At 43.4% G+C, this 18,418-nt stretch overlaps 1 protein-coding gene across 1 annotated transcript in view; it reads right to left on the reverse strand.

Annotated features, from left to right (window-relative positions):
* The window catches only part of PSMD1 (proteasome 26S subunit, non-ATPase 1), a 294,517-nt gene that overhangs the window by 161,303 nt on the left and 114,796 nt on the right, over window positions 1-18,418 (reverse strand). The window contains exon 16 of the mRNA XM_085887953.1: window positions 1,346-1,410. Coding sequence (XP_085744079.1) covers window positions 1,346-1,410 — 65 coding nt within the window. The remainder of the gene's footprint in view (window positions 1-1,345; window positions 1,411-18,418) is intronic.

Genomic DNA, 18,418 nt, shown 5'->3' on the forward strand with positions numbered 1-18,418 from the left:
AATCCATCACTCTACTGCCACTCCAAGACACAAAAAGGTGGTGTTCATTAGTACAAGCAACAACTGTGGTTTACAAGGGCCAAGTTGTTAATGTTTATGAGGTGAGAACTATGTAAAAATTCATGGCTCCAACCCTTGAAACCAGAGGAAAGCAATGCATTACAATGACAAATCAATTCAATTACACATAATTGTAGGAGAGGCCACTCAAAAAAAAATAAAGGTTAAAATATAGTCGTATATTTTGTGAAAGTAGAACAAAGTGTGAAAACAATAAAACAATGGTGGTGCTGAGAAGAAATAAGGAAAAAAAATTTTTAAGGGAAAGTTTCAGGCTGTGCTGGGAGACCAGGTGTTGACTTTTAACAATTGGATTCTACTTCACGGCTCAACTGCCAGTTCAATGATATACTGGACCCTCACACACCAACCCGCCTCCCCCCCCAACCCCGCCACCCTTAACATCCCTCCCAAACACCTTGAGCTGAACATTGCCAGCCTTAGCAGTCGGACCATGAGCCTCATGGAGATTAGGCAAGCAGCTGAAAGGATTATACCAATGAGAAAAGTGGCTGGTCCATTTGGCAGAGGCAAGGCCACACAAGGATCATTTTTGATCGTATATTTCTTTTCGAGCAGCACCCATTTTAGAACATGCCAAGGAAAATAATATTTCAGAGAACTTAGAATAATGGGTCCTTCAGGTGGGTTCTGGTTTTCTCTTGGGTCAACATTTAAGCTGGGATTTCTCTCTGACCTTTGACAATCGTTGCAACCCCCGCCCCCCCAACCCCCTCCCAAAGGAGGGTGTAAAAACAGTCAGCAGAATTGGATCGCCTTGGTGTTGCATCCAACACTCCATGGCAGAAGTCAAATGTGACAAGGCAAAACTAAACAGCCCCAAATGCGGACAAAGTTCACAGGGGAAGACAATGGGCCAAGTCAAATGCATTTGAAGTTGCCAACAAGGAATGGCTTAATGCCAAGACAAATGAAAACCCAACGTACAAATCAGATATTCAGGTTTCACGTCAAGAAAACGCATCAAAACAACCCAATGGAATCGTTTTTTTTTTTTTTGCTTTTTAAAAAGGTGCCTGGAGTTTATGAATCAATTTTCTTACATGCTTTTGAACCAATGGAGTCAAATGATGGCTGTGTTGTGACTTCCGCATTCATACTACCTGCCCCACTTTCAGAACCACAGTTGCTACCATATACAACCCAAGGCAATGATCAAGAAATACTCAACACACGAAAAAGAGCAGATGGACAGGAACAAGTGATCATTTGGCCAAGATTCTGCGTGGCACAGGCAGGCAACTGAAAGGCGGCCGTGACTTACCGAAACAAAATGAAGCCAATCGACTCCACCGCCGCTCTGCGTACATCATCATTCACATCACTCACCTGGTGAACACAAAAACATCAAAAAGGTGACTTATAATTGGGGTTTTGCTTTCTATGTGCTCCCTTGTCACAGGATTGGGAGTACAAATCCACCTCCCATACCAAGCATCAATAAATAAAACAACAATACACAAAAGTTTCCACCTTGATTATCAAGCCTGTGCAGCCTTGCCCTTCCAGAAAGGTGATGTATTTGCATTTGCCGTATCGAGCCTGCGTTAATAGTCCTGAAGGAGCTAATCCATGACCAAAATGCTGAAATTCCATTTTACATTTTTATTCATTGCCTCGTTGAAGTTGCTGGAACCTTTTATTGGATGGAATGAGTGGATATTTTATTTATTTCATTGCTTATTTATTTTAGCACCCCACAAATTTGTTGATACCGATCTTCTCAGGCACCGTTTCATTCTCTTCGATTCACACCGTTCCTTTTTTCTCATCTCCAAGGAAGATACTTACTTGAGCTTTTTCAATGTTTGACCCTTTTGTCGTGCTGGGACTCAGCAGCATAAACTCGGTTCCAATTCCAGCTCGGTAATTTCGGAAAAAAAAAAACTTGCCGGGTCCCGGATCGGATCGGAATTCGGATAAGTTTGCGATATTTTTGAAGTTTGTATCTTGGTCACGTTCACCACTGAAAGCTCGTGAAAATTAGCACAGAAACCCCCCTGTGTGACATGAAAACATGTTCTCACGTTTTTAATTTCACAGCGCAGGCATAACACCCATGACTATCTCAAAGAGGTTAACCATGTGAAACACCAGTGAACATTTTCAAAGGGAGAAGATACTTGCAGTGTCACCAGAACTGAAGAGAGACAGGGATCAAAACATACTTTATTATAAACTAAGGTTTACAAACCTGGTGTAAATCATACGGAGCCGATGAAGCACTGCACAGAATTGATGAAACACGAATTTCAAAATACAATGGGGAAGTATGGTAAAGCAAATCAATCAATGGTTCATTTAATGCAGAGACTCATAAATTCATGGGCAAATGCAGCATTGGATATTCTTACTCACTGCAATCTCCAGGCTCGGAATTGCTATCTCCACGAGCTGGGATGGGATTTCCGCCCGTTCCAGCTTTCAATATTTCCTCGTTACCGGTTGTAGGTTTCGGGAGGCACTGAGGTTCATCCGATTTTGAAATTGGCTTCAGATAACGAAGCACATTTTACGCTGAATTGTGGATGCTGAAGTACAGTACTGTAGTTGCGAACCGCATCGACCTATGCAACGTGTGCTGGCCAAGTACGTTGCTTACTACTCACTACGAGGCGAATGGTAACTATGCATATGGCATGAGCATTGTTTGTGCGATCCTATACTGTAATCTCTCTAAATAAGGCAAATATATTCACACTTTGTTAATTTCACGTGAAATGCGCAAAAATTGATGTTGCGTGAAAACCTCAACTTCTACAGTACTTCATTTCGTGTGGCAGGAAAATATCCGTGCTCTTTTCTGAATGGACAGCCAAAGCTGGCTCGACTCAAACTCGGACTCAGCTCGGAAGGGTAACTAGCCGAGCTCAAGTTTGGGAACTCGGTCGGGGTACAGCACGGGCCTTTGTTAACACATTTCAGCTTACCTACCAATATTGAGAACTCTTTGCAAACCCAGGTTGGAGATAATGCCATTGTTGCGCATGGTTACAATTATAACATTCAGCTCAAGACGCACATCATCCTCCTCCAACTTAAAAGTAATATTAGACCCGAGGTATCATGATAAGGTCAGGGGGGTTAATTCCAATAAAACCATCCAAAAGTAAGTGGGTGGAGCAATCCTGTTGATAAGCATAAAGAGAGATTGAGATGCGATTTGGAAACAAAAATGACACACAAGAGGAACACCGGTAATATTTCATGAAATGCAACAACAAAACGATATCATTAAAATTATGTGATCAACAAGAATGCGTTGTGAAGTATGCTCTGATGAACGTGTTTTCAGTTAAAGGGTCGAGAGCTGAATCCCCCGTCCCCCAAAGCAATCCCTACCCCCACAATCCCCTTTTCCCACCTGTCCCAATCTAACGTGTTGGTCAATATTTCAGAAGTCATAATTATGACAGATTCTTGAAAAACAACCGTTAAACAATAGCGTTTGCTACAACAATGTCGACCTCCTGTAAATGATGCAGATGAAGTCAGAGAAGAGCTCAAAGGAAAAGTTTACTCATGTCTGCATTTACTCCAGGTCCTAATGGATGCCTCAGGGAGAAAGTGTAACCGCAGACATTAACGATTGTAAATGGCTGCCACTGCAAACTCCCGGGTGTGCGTTCAAAAGGATGCGTCGAGAAATGCCAGCATGCAAGCAAACAGATGATTGGAAATAAACTTTACTTTCATTCGATATGGTCTTTGTATCGTAGCCAGCTGTTTCAGCCATTGACAATGTTGAGGTGCAAATGCAAAAATGAGAGAGAGAAAAAAAAAACAAAAGCTAAAACAAATTTTAAAAGTTTTTTTTAAAAGGAGAGGGCATTGAATTTTGACGAATACCTGGGAAATGCAAGTACGAACTAGAACAACACTCAGGAGAGCACATAACTCCACCAGGCTGAACACTGAACAGCTTACCTTTTGTATCCCAATGATAGGCCGGACCTGCATCTGAACCTGAACCAAAATCGAATCGGCTTGTTCATCTCACCTGACCAACTCATCCACCTCGTTTTGTCACAACACGTCCACAACTTTTTGAGATATCATGCGATCTATCATTTTTGGCCCCATTCCACCCTCGGTGAATCAAGCAAGCCGCTTGGTGAGGCTAAGAGTCAAAAAAGGATCATTCATGACTTTACATGACTCCAATGGTATGTGCAATGTGAACAAGTGAAGGAAAAGTAAAAGTCCATTTCTGCTTCAAAACTTGTTGGATTCTCAGAAACCTATTTGTAAAAGTGTGATTTTTAAACGTACAAAGGACGATGAATGTGAATGTCATGGCTCACCATTTACCTCAATTTGAAGTTTCACCCACATATGGCGTCAGGTTAAATGCGAGTCACTCATCTTGATGTAACATCAGAACTAACCGTAAAGGAAATGGGTAAGTTTTTCAACAAAGGGATCTTTCCGATCTCCATTTGGAGAGAGCATGTCAGGAGCCCGGGGGCTTTCCACCATTTCCCAATGGTCCGTGACACAGGCCTGCTGTGAAGATGCCACGACTTATTGCCGAGCTGTTATACTTGTATAATAACCTTGGGCGCTACAATGCTTTAGCACGGTGAAGGTGATCAACCCTTACATGCTATAAGTCGCATGACATCTGTGGAACAAAAGAACAAGGGTTGAGATGGTCATATAAAAAGATCAAAATACAGTACTCGGTGAATTGTCGGACTGAATCTATAAACTCAGGCAATGAACATATGAGCAAAAGGTTCGTCTTGCATTCTCAGCAAGATGGATAGAATGAAATACAGCAGAGTAATTTAAATTCCAATTGGACAAAAACACCAGGGATGTGTTCTGTTAGCAAGAGGCTTGCTCTCTCTTTCCAAGCCAGTTCCGTATCAACCGCTTTGCAAGCCGCTCGGCAAATGGACCAGGCGATTAAGAGAGATGCTTCGTTGTGGTCACAAAAATGGCCCCCATAGGCGGATTCAACACAATATATGACAACTAATGAAATGATCAAAGGCATGCCCCTGTTATGACATGTATATACAATACTGATAATATTATTGAATCGTGGATTTCATACTATAATTTTCCCTCTACCTTTCATCAAAATTCTTCAAGCTCAAGAAAGGAAGAAAAAAATACAACCTCCCTCCTCCTCCTCCTCCTCCTCCCCAAAACAAAATGCACAATGGTTGGTTCATAGATAAGCTTGGCAGGGGGATCCTCCTGACTCCTCTTTTTTTTTTTAGCTTTCTTTCCCTCTTCCTCATACTCTGTAGGCATTATGAACACCATAAGAGGATCAAGTAAAACTGAGAACAACAGCCCGGACAGCGTTTACTCGAGTCCCATGATGGCATTGTATACATTGGAGGCTGCAAGCCTGGTGTTTCCTCAACGGTTAAGGTGACAGGCTTAAGCTCTTACGGTCTTGAGTTTGAGCCCGTCGTTCCCTTAAAATAACATCAGGCGGGTTGACTCAGCCTGTCATCCTTCCGAGGTCGGCAAAATGAGTACCAGCTTCCTGGAAACAGGGGCACTGCATCAGCGGCACAGCCACGATTCTAGAAAATGATGCAACTTGAAGCCACAGGTTGCATATGAAGCAACCTTGGAGGCCACCACATTGTTAAACGGTGCCAAGCACTCCATTTCGTTGGCGTGCTTGCTTGAATAAACCAAGCCGCTTGGAAAGCGATAGCAAGATACGTACTAATGGAACACACCCCAGTAACATGACAGTTCATAGAAAACCGTACCCCAAGCAGTCTTAAGAAAAAGGACATGGGAAAGATCTTATCAACTCTTGCTTTGGGCGTCCAAGCACAATCTATATTAGCTTTGTCAGGACGAAATGCCTGTTATTCAAGGTGAACTAAGGCTTGGGATCCTGTTGACTCATTTTGCTGACCTCAGATGGATGACAGGCGGAGTCAACCCAGCTGGTGTTATTTCAGCAGCGTGACAGGAGCTTGAACTCAAGACTCTAAGATCTTAAGCCAGCCATCTTAACTATTAAGCCAACAACAGGCTTCGGAGTGGTTGTAAGAGGAGTGGATGATGAGGAAAGTGTTTGGGATGGCAGGGCTGATGACAAAATTATGGCACCCTCATTTCAAATTATGGCCGACATCATCCTCCTCTCCCCCTCACACCACATCTGCTGTCCCCCCCCCGCATCTACTGTGCCCTTCCCCACCCCCCGCCATTTACTGTGCCCTCCTCCCTCCCCCCCATATCTAATGCGACCTTCCCCCCATCTACTGTGCCCTTCTCCCCCTATTTCTACTGTGACCCTCCCTCCATCTACTGTGCCCTCCTCCCATCCCCCCTCCACCCCATAATGCTAATGCTTCACAGACTAACTTATCAAAAGCAGCAGGAATTCTCCCACAAAATAGCAAAGTATTAAATCCCAACTTTATTGTTTGCATTGAAGTACGATTCAAACGAATGTAAACATAAAAAACTCCACCGTACTGAATCATCATAAGCTGATGTGCTCATAAACAGCCACAAGTGCTCTGATTAGTCCATGCATCTGTTACGAACTGAAGCGCAAATGTGATAATCGCGATGTGTGAAGGCCACGCACCCGTTTTCGTGAACATGATCAACACCAAATCAGGTGCTCAATCACATGGGGATGGTCAATAGTGTTGGAAAGGTTCACTTCTGCCAACTTTGCGACAGACGACATGATGTTCATCGATGAGAGAGAATGGACGAGCAAATGAAATTTTTGAATGCAACCGGGTTAGGGAGAGGAGTGAGGGGGGTTGTGGGGGATAATAAATGAATAAAATGGGGGTGGAAATGTTTTTAAAAGGGATGAACAAAATGAACGAGAAGAGATGCATTCTCGATCTTGGTGATGACTTGCATTACAGTTTGTACACCGAGTCGAGGCGTAGTGCAAGAGGAATGTGAGGTGCAAGTCAGTTTGGTTCACTCTTGTAGTTCGCTCTTGGATCCTGCCCTGAAAACAACAGTTGGTCGGGCTTTGCCCGCGTTGATTGCTCTTTTTACGTCCACAGTCGATGAGAGATAGAAGGAAGAAGAAAGATGCGTGAGAATAAAGACCCTATCCTATTTGTGTAAGAATCTGTACGTGTAAGGGTCGATGTAATCGAATGAGTGTAGATTGGAGTGGAGCAGCCCTGGCTCGTAGCAGCAACGCGTGACCCCAGGCTAGGTCATGTGGACTAGTGGCGCCCCTTGATGATTTTGACGAAAATTTAAAATTTTCGTCATAATCATCGAAAGAGATGTATTCTCGCAGTGTTCAAAACAGAGCAGCGAGAACACTTGGGAAACACACCAACAGCAGAGTAGAGGAATCCAACATAGGGACACTTGAAGAAAGAAAGGGTGATGGGAAGAATTATAAGGGAAGAGGGAGGGGGGGAGGAGGAAGATACAGGGGGTGACCAAGCTGGATACAAGCTCGAGCACAAAAATCAATGGGTTGATATAACAGGAAAGGAAACCAAATGATGAAAGAGAAATGGAAATGTGGGTGCAGGGAGAGGGGAGAACACAAAAACAACAACAAATACATTCCAGTAGTGAGACAGCATGCTGGAGGGAAAGTATTCCGAAATTAGAGGAATCAAAGAAACCATTGGGGCTCAGCTCATTGCCAGCACAATCTACCCTGAAGAATGCTCACATTTTAAAGATCTCCAAGTCCTCTCCAGTACCACTGCACCCTCGGTCTCAACCCTATACAAGTGCCGACAAGGAGCAGATGGCAAATTATACACTCACTATAAGTTTGAACTCAGAAAACAAACAGCCTGCCACCTATTGCTGGGATTTAGAGCAGCTATGTGTACAAATATTGAGTACTGGTGAGCTTGCTTATAACAACGAAATAAGATTCAGAATGGAATGCATACAGCATCATAGAAGCTCAATGAAAGTTGTGTTATAATTTGTACAACAGCCTGGTGGTTGGCTTAGTGGTTAAGGTGGCTGGCTTGGGACCTGAGGGTCCTGAGTTTGAGCCCTTGTCGACTGTTGAATGAACACCAGGTGGGGTTGACTCAGCCCGTCATCCTTCTGAGGTCGGCGAAATGAATACCAGCGTACTGTGGTAATAACCATTCACGGTAACCTGCGTTGGAGTTGAGACCCGTCCAGGACTGTACTCCTAGCCAATGAAACTGCCTCAGCAGCCCTATGAGCCATTACGCATGAAAGGAATGAATGGTATTATATGATTATTAATTTGTACAAAGTCCAACAGGATGGTGGAGGTAACGTACTGATCTGTGAGCTGCAAGTCTGGGATCGATTCCCAACACGACTATAAACTGGAAGAAATGGCATTGGATCGCTCCATCTGCCGGATGGATGTTAAGCAGGTGACCTGTCTGCTCGCACCAGTTGGTGGAAATTCAAGATCTCACGGGTCTTTTGCTAAGAGGTGAGTCATTGTCGGAACCATTAATAAATTACAACTAGGACGGCACTTGGTAGTGTGCATAACTCCTCTTCCAGACTGAACAGTTTACATTTTGTAACCCACTGATGAGCCGGATCTAGATCCAGACCTGAACCAAAATCGAAGCGGCTTGTTATTATCACATAACCAACCAACTTATGCACCGAGTTTTTCACAACTCATCCACAACATTAAAAAAAAAAATCATGGTACATATCCTTTTTCGCCCAATCTCTCAATGGTGCAGAATCACTTTAAATATTTTTTTAAATCTCGTTTCTGGATTTGGATCTTCACCAAAATTGAATTGATTTGTCCTCCTCACACACACACACACAACATGTCCACCAAGTTCCATCCAAATCTGTCCATAATTTTTTGAGATACCGTGATTTATATTGGTTTAGGCCTATCGTGAAGAATGGTGAAGAATGGTGAAGAATTTTCACCAAAATTGAATCGATTCTTCCTTGTCACATACTCAACCTGTCCACCAAGTTTTGTCTGAACCCATTCAAATATTTTTGAGATACCCTGTTTACAGACAAACAGGGGTGAAAAAAACCTCTACACTGTCAGTGGTGGAGTTAGGTATCCGGATCTAGATCCAGATCTGAACCAAAATCGAAGCGGCTTGTTATTATCACATAACCAACCAACTCATGCACCAAGTTTTTCACAACTCATCCACAACATTAAAAAAAAAAATCATGGTACATATCCTTTTTCGCCCAATCTCTCAATGGTGCAGAATCACTTTAAATATTTTTTTAAATCTCGTTTCTGGATTTGGATCTTCACCAAAATTGAATTGATTTGTCCTCCTCACACACACACACACAACATGTCCACCAAGTTCCATCCAAATCTGTCCATAATTTTTTGAGATACCGTGATTTATATTGGTTTAGGCCTATCGTGAAGAATGGTGAAGAATGGTGAAGAATTTTCACCAAAATTGAATCGATTCTTCCTTGTCACATACTCAACCTGTCCACCAAGTTTTGTCTGAACCCATTCAAATATTTTTGAGATACCCTGTTTACAGACAAACAGGGGTGAAAAAAACCTCTACACTGTCAGTGGTGGAGTTAGGTATCCGGATCTAGATCCAGATCTGAACCAAAATCGAAGCGGCTTGTTATTATCACATAACCAACCAACTCATGCACCAAGTTTTTCACAACTCATCCACAACATTAAAAAAAAAAATCATGGTACATATCCTTTTTCGCCCAATCTCTCAATGGTGCAGAATCACTTTAAATATTTTTTTAAATCTCGTTTCTGGATTTGGATCTTCACCAAAATTGAATTGATTTGTCCTCCTCACACACACACACAACATGTCCACCAAGTTCCATCCAAATCTGTCCATAATTTTTTGAGATACCGTGATTTATATCGGTTTAGGCCTATCATGAAGAATGGTGAAGAATGGTGAAGAATGGTGAAGAATTTTCACCAAAATTGAATCGATTCTTCCTTGTCACATACTCAACCTGTCCACCAAGTTTTGTCTGAACCCATTCAAATATTTTTGAGATACCCTGTTTACAGACAAACAGGGGTGAAAAAAAACCTCTACACACTGTCAGTGGTGGAGTTAGGTATCTGCTCAAATCAGATCGAGTCAATCATCAGGTCTGGCCAACCAGTTCATTAAAGGCTTGGGTAAAAACATCCCCCACCCCACGAGTGTAGTAGATAGTAGAAAAAATCGTGCAAATTAAGATACAAGCATCAAATTTGACATTTCTGTTCTGCAGGGCTTTCTGATCAAATCTGCCCGATTGGCCATTTGAAAATCCAAATTTTGAAAAATTTGAAGAAAAAAAAATTCTACAAAATTTGAAGTCACAGCTGGTTGAAATTCTTGAAGTGCAAGTGAACATCCCAGACAGAGAACCAAGGGGAGATGCAGTCACTATTGATGGCTCAGCACTTATCAATGCCCTACTTCCACGCACTTCAAAGATATTTGATGACTATGCTAAAGAAGACATCATCCCAAAGGTGGAATCCTATGGTGCCAGGTACGAGAGGGTGGACGTAGTGTTTGATGTGTACAAGAAGTCAAGTCTGAAGTCCGAGGCAAGGTCGAAAAGGGGGAAAGGAATCAGAAGAAGTGACAGGAACCAGTAAGACCCCAAGTAACTGGAGAAGCTTTCTTTGAGATGACAGCAACAAGAATGAGCTGTTTCACTTCCTTGCGGAAAAGATGTGTGAAGCACAGATGACAGGCACAGTCATTGTCACAAAAGGAGAAGATGCCATCAGCAACACAAGGAAGTCACTGGATGCTGTGTCTCCATGTTGTCATGAAGAAGCTGACACTCGAATATTTGTACACGCCAGGGATGCAACGACGGACGGTAGCAAGTCCATTATAATTAAGGCTAATGACACGACGTACTAGTCATAGCAATATCTGTACTGCCATCCTTACAGGAACTAGGTCTTGAGAACATGTGGATTGCCTTTGGCCAAGGAGCCAAGGCGCGATGGATTCCAGTCCATGAGGTAGTTTCTGCAATAGGGCCTGAGAAAGCTAGAGGGAGCCCATACTTCCATGCGTTCACTAGATGTGACGTCGTGTCTGCCTTCCGCGGTAAAGGGAAGAAAACTGCATGGCAGACTTGGAACGTCTTTGATGATGTTTCTGAAACATTCACAAATCTCAGCCAGCATCCAGCATTGATTTGTGATCTTCACTTTTTTGAATTTTTATTTTATTTTAATTTTTCAAAATTTGGATTTTCAAATGGCCATCAGGCAGATTTGATTAGAATCCCCTGGAGAACAAATGTGCCAAATTTGATGCTTGTTTCATCATTTGCACGATTCCTCTCAAAAATTGCTGTTATCTGCCCCACTACACTCCCTCGAACCACATCCACACCCCTCCTTCCCTCAGGTCCCTTCCCTTTTCCCCTCCTTCCCCCAACCCCACAATAATGCAGGATTTATTATGACCATTAAAGCCGAAGTTGTAGTTGCACTAAAGAGCACAATTTGTTCAAATAACTCAATAGTCAAATACATCACCAAATAACTTAAATCACTGTAAAAATGTCAAACAGATGTACTGTACAGTATTGTTTTCCAGAGGCTGTTCAAACCCACTCATCCCCCCAAGGCTACCAAAACCGTGGTGCCACTGCCATCACACATCACCCCCTATCCTTAACCACAATCTTTATTACCCCCATTTACCCTTCCAAACCCAATCCTCTTAATTGCAGGTTCATGAATTTCCTCCCCTCCTCTTTCTATTTTTTTCCTGTTTATTCATCCCCCTGCAATTGTGTCCAACCATTGCCCTCCTGCCCCACTGTCAGTTCATACTCTCAATCACCTTTCTCTTCCACGAATGTCAATTTGTAAAGAAAAAATAGTCACTGCAAAGGTTGTGAAGAAAAAAACACGGTAGAGACAGGTTGATGAGCATAAAGTCAGTAACAAATGCAAACCTACACCTCCACTGGAATGAAATGCCTTGTGGATAGAACAAAACAATATAGGGGATGGAAAAACGTTGGTTTAAATTATAATCATTTAATTTAACAGAATCATCTATAAATCCTTCATTTGGGGTTGAGATGTCTAACTTTGTTTTAAAAAGAAAATATATATATATACACATATATATATATATATATATACATACACATATATATATATATATATATATATATATATATATATATATATATATATATATATATATATATATATACACTACTGGTCAAAAGTTTTAGAACACCCCAATTTTTCCAGTTTTTACTGAAATATAAGCAGTTCAAGTCCAGTGAATAGCCTGAAATGATACAAAGCTTAGCAGTAAACTGCCAGAGGTTAAAAAAGAAGTTTAGGTTACCAAAAACTGAAAAATAATGCAAATTTCAGAGTTGCAAAAAAAGGCCCTTTTCAGGGAACAAGTAATGGGTGAGCAAATGCAGCTGTTCTGCAGCAATGGAAGTAAATTAAGCCTTGAAAGTTGATGCAAAAAATTCCTACAGGTGTCCCAACTTTTGTTGATTAGTTACAAACCCTCTCAGGCCCCCCTAACAAACGGACGCCAACGTTGTCAGACGGAATGAAAACCCGTCATTCTTGTTACAAAAACAGCTAAAATTGATGAAAAAGCGGCCGAAATTGAAACCAACACAGTAATTACGGTCGCAATAGCAGATATAACCGAAACCAACACGTTTATTCTGCACGCAAGAATGGTCGTGACGGACACAAGAACGGTCAATCCCGAAATAGAACGGTGGGGAACGGAAGCAACATCGTTTATTTCCGTCGCGAAACGGTGGAGACCGAAGCGAAAGCGATTCATTCCGGTTACCATAATGTGGAAAACATGGCGGCTTGAAAAGTTCTTGAAGTTATGGTAAGTTAACTTTAACATAGTCTGCCTTGAATATATCATGTCTGTTAATGAAAACCCGTTTGTGGTACAGGATATTATACAAGCAGTGATAAATGTGCCCTCTTGACTAAATGTGTGGCTGACATTTCGTGAAATTCGTGCCCCCATGCTGCTGCGATCAGTGACGATTGATCGTTTATATTTGCAAGAGGTAAAATTTGATAGTAATAATAAATTGCAAATTCCAATAAAATAACAAAGTCAATATGAAGTAAGAACTGTAAAAAAAAAATCCCATACACGATCCCCTATGTTGAACTGGGCATACACAACTCGCGATCCTTCACTCGGGGGCTCGAAATACAGGCAAACCAAACATTATCATCACAACAAAATTCGGTTTAATAAGTTGTTAAAACGACATCAGGTACTACCCAGATATATTATCTATATTACATTTATGTTCGAGGCACAAGCACTAAAAATTTACATACCGTAACAGGTCGTTCTACTGCATCCGCCATCTTGTTCGCACTACAGTAACCGGAATGAACAGCTTTTGTTTCGGTCTCGGACGTTTCGCGACGGAAATAATCAATCTTGCTTCCGTTCCCCACCGTTCTATTTCGGGATTGACCATTCTTGTTTCCGTCACGACCGTTCTTGTGTGTAGAATAAACATGTTGGTTTCCATTATATCTGCTATTCCGACCGTAATTACTGTGTTGGTTTCCATTTCGGCCGCTTTTTCATCAATTTTAGCTGTTTTTGTAACAAGAATGACGGGTTTTCATTTCGTCTGACAACGTTGGCGTCCGTTTGTTAGGGGGGCCTGCCTCTGTCTGTATAAAAGCAGTGTTGGAACAGACTGTTGCTACACCCTCTGAAGCATTATTTGGACAATATTGCACTGCAGGAAGTAGTATATTGCTATCGTAATGGCGAGAAAAAGATAATTAACAAAGGAAGACAGACAGACCATTATCTATATATTACTAAAACTCTCATCTTGTAACCCTTAAAAGTGGAGGTCTTTCCTTCAGAGAAATTGCAAAGGAAGCCAAGGTGTCAGTGAGTACAGTTTCCTACATCATCAAAAGGCACTTGGAAACTGGAGGAAACTCTGACAGGAAGAGGTCTAGCAAACCCAAAGCCACAACACAATCAGAAAAGTTTCTGAGAGTCAATAGCTTGTGTGATAGGCAGCTCACAGGACAGCAGCTTCAAGCAGAGCCTAACACTGATTGAAGTAAGGAAGTCTCAGTTTCAACTATGAAGAGAAGACTTCGAGTTGCAGGTTTGACAGGTCGGGTGGCAGTGAGAAAGCCATTGCTAAGAAGGCAAAATAAGAAAAAGAGGCTTGCCTGGGCCATGAAGCACCGCCAGTGGACGACTGAAAACTGGAAGGTATTATGGACTGATGAATCAAAATTTGAAATCTTCGGTTCATCACGCAGGGTTTTTGTACGACGTCGAGTAGATGAAAGGATGGTTCCTCAATGCATGACACCAACTGTCAAACATGGAGGAGGAAGCGTGATGATCTGGGGCTCTTTTGCGAGATCCAGAGTTGGCGACTTGCACAAAGTGACTGGCACCCTGAACCAAAAGGGCTACCACAGCATTTTGCAGCGCCATGCAATTCCCTCTGGTCTACGCGTCGTTGGTCAGGGGTTCATCCTTCAGCAAGATAACGACCCAAAACATACCTCCAGGTTATGGCATAACTACCTTAGAAGAAAAGAACAAGAGGGAAGGCTTCAAATCATGGAATGGCCAGCACAGTCTCCAGACTTGAACCCCATCGAGCTGGTTTGGGATGAACTGGACAGAAGGGTGAAAGCAAAGCAACCTACAAGTGCAACACATTTGTGGGAACTTCGACAACAGTGTTGGGAAGAACTTTCCAAACAATATTTGATTTCAATTGTAGAAAGAATGCCATGAGTTTGTTTGGCTGTTATATCTGCAAAAGGATGAGTCAAAATTTAGATTAAATTTTGTTCAACAAAACGATTCCATGATTTCTTTTTTATCTGCAATTGTTTATTTGTTCTATGCTTTAATTTCAGAGTAGATTGAAACATTGAACTGCTTAAATTTCAGTAAAAACTGGAAAAATGGGGGTGTTCTAAAACTTTCAACCAGTAGTGTATGTGCCTGTAATTTAAAATTCAGACTTTCTCAAAGCTTTATCCTAACCCTAATTCACCATGTGATTTCATTTTTAGGAGTCACCAAGATGGTTAAAGTTTCAGTTGCAGAAAAAGGGTGGGGGAACAGACAATACTAAAGTTTTTTAGACAAAATGCATTCTAATAGCCGTTTTGAATGTATCCCGTCAGATGCGATGCAGAGGGCCTGAGGGGGGGAGAGAGGTGAGGGGGGAAGAGGAGGGGGAGGGGAAGATGTGGGAGTGGTGAGAGGGGGGGAGGAGGGAGGAGGGAGTAAAAAAGCAAGGGTATGGTTCCCTGCTAGGGAATTGGTTATCATAGCCGTTTTGTATGGACCTGGTCAGAAGCGATGTGGGGAGAAGGAGAGAGGAGTGGGGGGAGAAAGAGGAGAGGGGAAGGAGAGGAGGGAAGGGGAATGGAAGAGGAAAGGTAGAGTTCCCTGCTTGGGAAAACTGAAGTTAGGGATCCAACTGTAGTCTAATTATATTTTTTTCATGTTCTGGGGTATATATAACGAGTTTCTTGAAAGCGAGTTAACTCTTTTCAAACTATGATAATTAAACCATACTTCAACAAACTTTGTACATGATGGATTGAATATGTGGACCAACAATGGAATCCAATATTTATTAATAACATTTGGTTTTAAATAATTTTTAATTTGTGAAGTGAAGCGTGTTCGATGTTTTCAAGTTTAAAAACTGAACGACATAAGTAAGTCAGTCGAGGCAGTTCTTCCCCCTCTCAAGTGAAGTGAATCAAGTCAATCCTCCCAAGTCAAACAAATCAAGGCAGAAAGAAGTAAATCTCTCCAGAACCTTCTTCCATCCCTCACCCCTACCTTCCTCCTTTCCCCATGTGCATGATCCTCTCTCCCCTCCCCTCTTTCCCCTGTGCAGTGTTCATGATGAGGATGTAGAGGGGGAGAGTAGAGAGTAGAGAGGAGAGTAGAGAGGAGAGTAGAGAGGAGAGTAGAGAGGAGAGTAGAGAGGAGAGCAGAGAGGAGAGCAGAGAGGAGAGTAGAAGAGGAGAGTAGAAGAGGAGAGTAGAAGAGGAGAGTAGAGAGAGAGTAGAAGAGAAGAGAGAGAGAGAGGAGAAGAGAGGAGGAGAGAAGAGAGAAGAGAGAAGAGAGAGAGAGAAGAGAGAAGAGAGAAGAGAGAAGAGAGAAGAGAGAAGAGAGAAGAGAGAGAAGAGAAGAGAGAAGAGAGAAGAGAGAAGAGAGAAGAGAGAAGAGAGAAGAGAGAGAGAGAGAAGAGAGAAGAGAGAGAAGAGAGAGAGAGAGAGAAGAGAGAAGAGAGAGAGAAGAGAGAAGAGAGAAGAGAGAAGAGAGAAGAGAGAAGAGAGAAGAGAGAAGAGAGAAGAGAAGAGAGAAAGAGAGAGAGAAGAGAGAAGAGAGAAGAGAGAGAGAGAGAGAGAGAGAGAGGAGAGAGAGAGAGAAGAGAGAGAGAGAGGAGAGAGAGAGAGAGAGAGAGAGAGAGAGAGAGAGAGAGAGAGAGAGAGAGAGAGAGAGAGAGAGAGAGAGAGAGAGAGAGAGAGAGAGAGAGAGAGAGAGAGAGAGAGAGAGAGAGAGAGAGAGAGAGAGAGAGAGAGAGAGAGAGAGAGAGAGAGAGAGAAGAGAGAGAGAGAGAGAGAGAAGAGAGAGGCGGGTGGGAGGGGGGGAGAGTGTGGTAGCGGGGAAGAGAGAGAGGGGTTTGCGGGGAAGAGAGTGTGGGAGGGGAGAGGAGTGCGTGGGAGGGGAGAGGAGTGCGTGGGAGGGGAGAGGAGTGCGTGGGAGGGAGAGGAGTGCGTGGGAGGGGAGAGGAGTGCGTGGGAGGGGGAGAGGAGTGCGTGGGAGGGGAGAGGAGTGCGTGGGAGGGGAGAGGAGTGCGTGGGAGGGAGAGGAGTGCGTGGGAGGGGAGAGGAGTGCGTGGGAGGGGAGAGGAGTGCGTGGGAGGGGAGAGGAGTGCGTGGGAGGGGAGAGGAGTGCGTGGGAGGTGAGAGGAGAGCGTGTGGGAGGGGGAGAGGAGAGCGTGTGGGAGGGGAGAGCGTGTGGGAGGGGGAGAGCGTGTGGGAGGGGGAGAGAGTGTGGGAGGGGGAGAGAGTGTGGGAGGAGGGGGAGAGAGTGTGGGAGGGGGAGAGAGTGTGGGAGGGGGAGAGAGTGTGGGAGGGGAGAGAGTGTGGGAGGGGAGAGAGTGTGGGAGGGGGAGAAAGTGTGGGATGTAGGGGGAGAGAGTGTGGGATGTAGGGGGAGAGAGTGTGGGATGTAGGGGGAGAGAGTGTGGGATGTAGGGGGAGAGAGTGTGGGATGTGGGGAGGGAGTGTGGGATGTGGGGAGGGAGTGTGGGATGTGGGGAGGGAGTGTGGGATGTGGGGAGGGAGTGTGGGATGTGGGGAGGGAGTGTGGGATGTGGGGAGCGAGTGGGATGTGGGGAGCGAGTGGAATGTGGGGAGCGAGTGGAATGTGGGGAGCGAGTGGAATGTGGGGAGCGAGTGGAATGTGGGGAGCGAGTGAAATGTGGGGAGCGAGTGAAATGTGGGGAGCGAGTGGAATGTGGGGAGCGAGTGGAATGTGGGGAGCGAGTGGAATGTGGGGAGCGAGTGGAATGTGGTGAGAAGCACATGGACATGGATTCAGATATTATGTGAAGGAAGTAAATTGTGTAGATTACATAATTTCTGGATGACACATTGCCAATAACAATTTTATAAAAATTCTGCATGTGGCATGCAACTCAAGATGTCCAAATATCATATACAGTATGTCTGTGACCGTGGGTTTCCCACAGGTGCCCTACCACAACAGGGTGGCCATAAAGTCTGGAAACATAGTTGAATATACATTATATATGGTTTGTTGACATTACATTACAATACATGATATGTTCAATGACATTACGTGACATGTTCAATGTGTTGTCCTTCATGAGAAATGCACAGTTCAATGCGCTGTGCAAAATTGTAATGAACGTGGTGCATTAATGCAGCATTTCCATCAATCCCTACATATGCATCCATGATATGTTGCCTCAGATGATTTGTGTCTCTGATTTTCACTGAATAAACCTGCGCCTTCAGCATACCCCAGAAGAAGTAACCAAGGGGGTTCAGATCTGGCAAGCATGCAGCCCACTCCACAGGGCCACGTCGTCCAATCCAGTTGGGGAAATTATCATCCAACAGAATGACATAATATAATCTGTTTCCAGACTTTCTGGTCAACCTGTATAACAATATGCTTCTCCGACCGTCCGTCCATCCATCCTTAACATTCTGTTCCACCCATTGGTTGGACAGCTTGCCTGACCACCCACAATTTCAACTTGATGAAAAAGAAAAATCATATAGTCGCCATGTTGGTGCTTACGGCGATGCGAA

Source organism: Eptatretus burgeri, chromosome 7, assembly GCF_056783735.1.
Source record: "Eptatretus burgeri isolate ZD-2024b chromosome 7, Ebu_testis_v1, whole genome shotgun sequence".
Classification (NCBI taxonomy): domain Eukaryota; kingdom Metazoa; phylum Chordata; class Myxini; order Myxiniformes; family Myxinidae; genus Eptatretus; species Eptatretus burgeri.